The 2,728-nt window shown below is 40.1% G+C and overlaps 1 protein-coding gene across 1 annotated transcript in view; it reads right to left on the minus strand.

Annotated features, from left to right (window-relative positions):
• Window positions 1-2,216: 2,216 nt before the first annotated feature.
• LOC102843545 (zinc finger protein 135-like) overlaps window positions 2,217-2,728 on the minus strand; it is a gene marked incomplete at its 3' end in the record, with an annotated part of 12,014 nt that continues 11,502 nt past the window's right edge. Inside the window, exon 3 of the mRNA XM_006903342.1 lies at window positions 2,217-2,425. Coding sequence (XP_006903404.1) covers window positions 2,217-2,425 — 209 coding nt within the window. The remainder of the gene's footprint in view (window positions 2,426-2,728) is intronic.

The raw sequence follows: 2,728 nt of genomic DNA on the forward strand, positions 1-2,728 counted from the left end.
GCTGCCCTTTGAAATCTTCTGTTCAGCTCCTCAAATTCTTGATTTCTTCTCTTTGTTTGGCTTCTCCGTACTCAAGGGCCACATTCAGAGTTTCTTCTGGCAATCATCTTGGTCTTGTCTTCCCCCTCTGCCTTTATATTCATGCATGATATTCACAATATCTTCCCACAGCTCATCTCATCTTTCCACATTGGAGTTCAAGGCCTCAACCCTGTTCCTGAGAGGGTTTTGAAATTCAGGTGGGATAGACTCAAGATGAGATGTTCGTTACTGTGCTTTTGATTAAAATGTCTTCTACTCGAGCCTGAACTTGCATAGGAGTCGCTGGTGGTCTCTAGCACAATCAGCACCTGTCCTAGTTTTCACGGCTGATTCACATCCTGTGGCAAGCCATCCCATTTTGCTAATACCTAGTATGTCAATGTTTGTGTGTTCCATTTTTATTAACAGTATTCCATTTTCCAATGTCCACACACCTCACATTCCAATCACTACTGTCTGCTCACACCTGCTCCTCCTTCTTAGTGTTTCCCTATGTGAGGTCTCTCTCTGACTTGTCGTGTTGGGGGAGGGGAGGTAGTTTGGGTTAGTGTTAGGGTGAGACAGGCCTGCACCCATGGGAACAGCTTACGTATTACTGATTGTATTGCCAGGACAACTTCCTTTTGTGAAGTTGGTAAAGGTCTGATACAGCCATCTCTGGGTGGCACTTACTATTTTTATAGGTAAAAATCAGCAATGACTGATCCAATTAACTTTTTAAAGCATGTAAGCAAACTCTTGTATTGTTAACAGGGGCCTCAAAGGCCTATTATTTGAAAAGTGAATAGGCAATGATATTTCTTATTCTGTCATCATCTGGAAGCTCTACTAAAACCTGTCCACCGTGGGTAATTCTTCGGGATTTCATACACCAGTTGCATGACTTTCAGTATCAAAGCAAGTCAAAAGGAATCACAGTACAGCAAACTGCCAGACAAGTGCTGTACCAATTAGAACAGATTCAAGCAAATGGTGTTTTTGATCACTTGCTACACATCTGAGTGAGATATGGAGAATGAATTGGGATCACAGAAAACATATCCTCAGGGTCAAATTCAAGAACTGATATTTGAGAAAAAGATGAAAACAATCTACTTCAATTAGTAAGTGTGACCTTGGAGTCGATAGGACCTTGGCACTGTCATATTGGACTCCCAACACTTGGAATTCACTTGATGACGATATGTTGCCTTTCCCTAGTGAACACTTAGAACAATCTCAGAAAACAGTCTGGAGGATCTTTTCCCCATAAAGTACAGCTTTAGAAACATGAGTGAATAATAATTTGTACAACAGATTGGCCAGAATACAAGTAGGTTCATAGCATCAAGCTGATTGTTTCCCAACTGCGGATCTCACTTCTATAGTCTATTTTTTGTGTGTATAGGTGCTAGATGTCACCTTTCTCCACCAACAGCAGCTGTTGGCAGGGTTATTCGTAGTCGTGTAAAGAGAGGTCACTCCCATGAGTAACCCCTTTCCAGGACAACTTAGGGACTTGGGATATAAATAGTCTTGGGGAGTCTTCAATACAGTTAAGTCCTCCTTTGTGTAAAAGAACCATCTTCCTTTTCTGCAAGATTGCCCAAAGCTGAAAGAACAAAGTACTGCTCAGCGTAAGTTTTTAGGTTTCATTTATTTGGGTGGAAATGTTTATTTTGCATTTGTATTAATACATTTTACACTCCTGGGATTTCGCAAAGTTTACAAAATACCCTGGCTTCACAGACAAGCACTGATAGGTTCTATGAATGATACCAATCACGTGTGTACAATAGTGAAACAAAATTCCTGCCTATTGCTATTACAAACATTTTGCATTTTGCTACTGCCTTAACAGGTCCTCGCTGGGTGGATTCCTCTATGCTTACTTAGCTGATGTGAGTGGCTAAACGTTTCCCCACATTCTTGACATTGAAATGTTTTCATTCTGTGTGAATTCTCCTATGTTTGCTGAGGTCACCTGATTGTGAAAATGTTTTCCCACATTCCTTACATTCAAATGGTCTCTCTCCTGTGTGAATTCTACTATGCTTAGTGAGGTCACCTGAGAAGAAAAATGTTTTCCCACATTCCTTACATTCAAATGGTCTCTCTCCTGTGTGAATTCTACAATGTTTACTGAGGTCACCTGAGAAGGAAAATGTTTTCCCACATTCCTTACATAAAAAAGGTTTCTCTCCTGTGTGAATTCTAATATGTTTATTAAGGTAGCCTGAGAATGAAAATGTTTTCCCACATTCCTTACATTCATAAGGTTTCTCTCCTGTGTGAACTCTTCGATGAGTAATGAGTGCACCTGATTGAGAAAATTGTTTCCCACATTCCTTACATTCATAAGGTTTCTCTCCTGTATGAATTCTTGTATGTTTAGCGAGGGAGCCTGAGAGTGAAAATGTTTTCCCACATTCCTTACATTCATAAGGTTTCTCTCCTGTATGAATTCTTCTATGTTGAATGAGGTGATTTGATTGAGAAAATGTTTTCCCACATTCCTTACATTCATAAGGTTTCTCTCCTGTATGAATTCTTCTATGTGGAATGAGGCTATTTGAGCGGGAAAATGTTTTCCCACATTCCTTACATTCATAAGGTTTCTCTCCTGTATGAATTCTTCTATGTCGAGTGAGGCTATTTGAGCGGGAAAATCTTTTCCCACATTCCTGACATTCATAAAGGCTCTCTG

This window comes from Elephantulus edwardii, unplaced genomic scaffold, assembly GCF_000299155.1.
Source record: "Elephantulus edwardii isolate Elephantulus edwardi_28Jun2011 unplaced genomic scaffold, EleEdw1.0 scaffold00573, whole genome shotgun sequence".
Classification (NCBI taxonomy): Eukaryota; Metazoa; Chordata; class Mammalia; order Macroscelidea; family Macroscelididae; genus Elephantulus; species Elephantulus edwardii.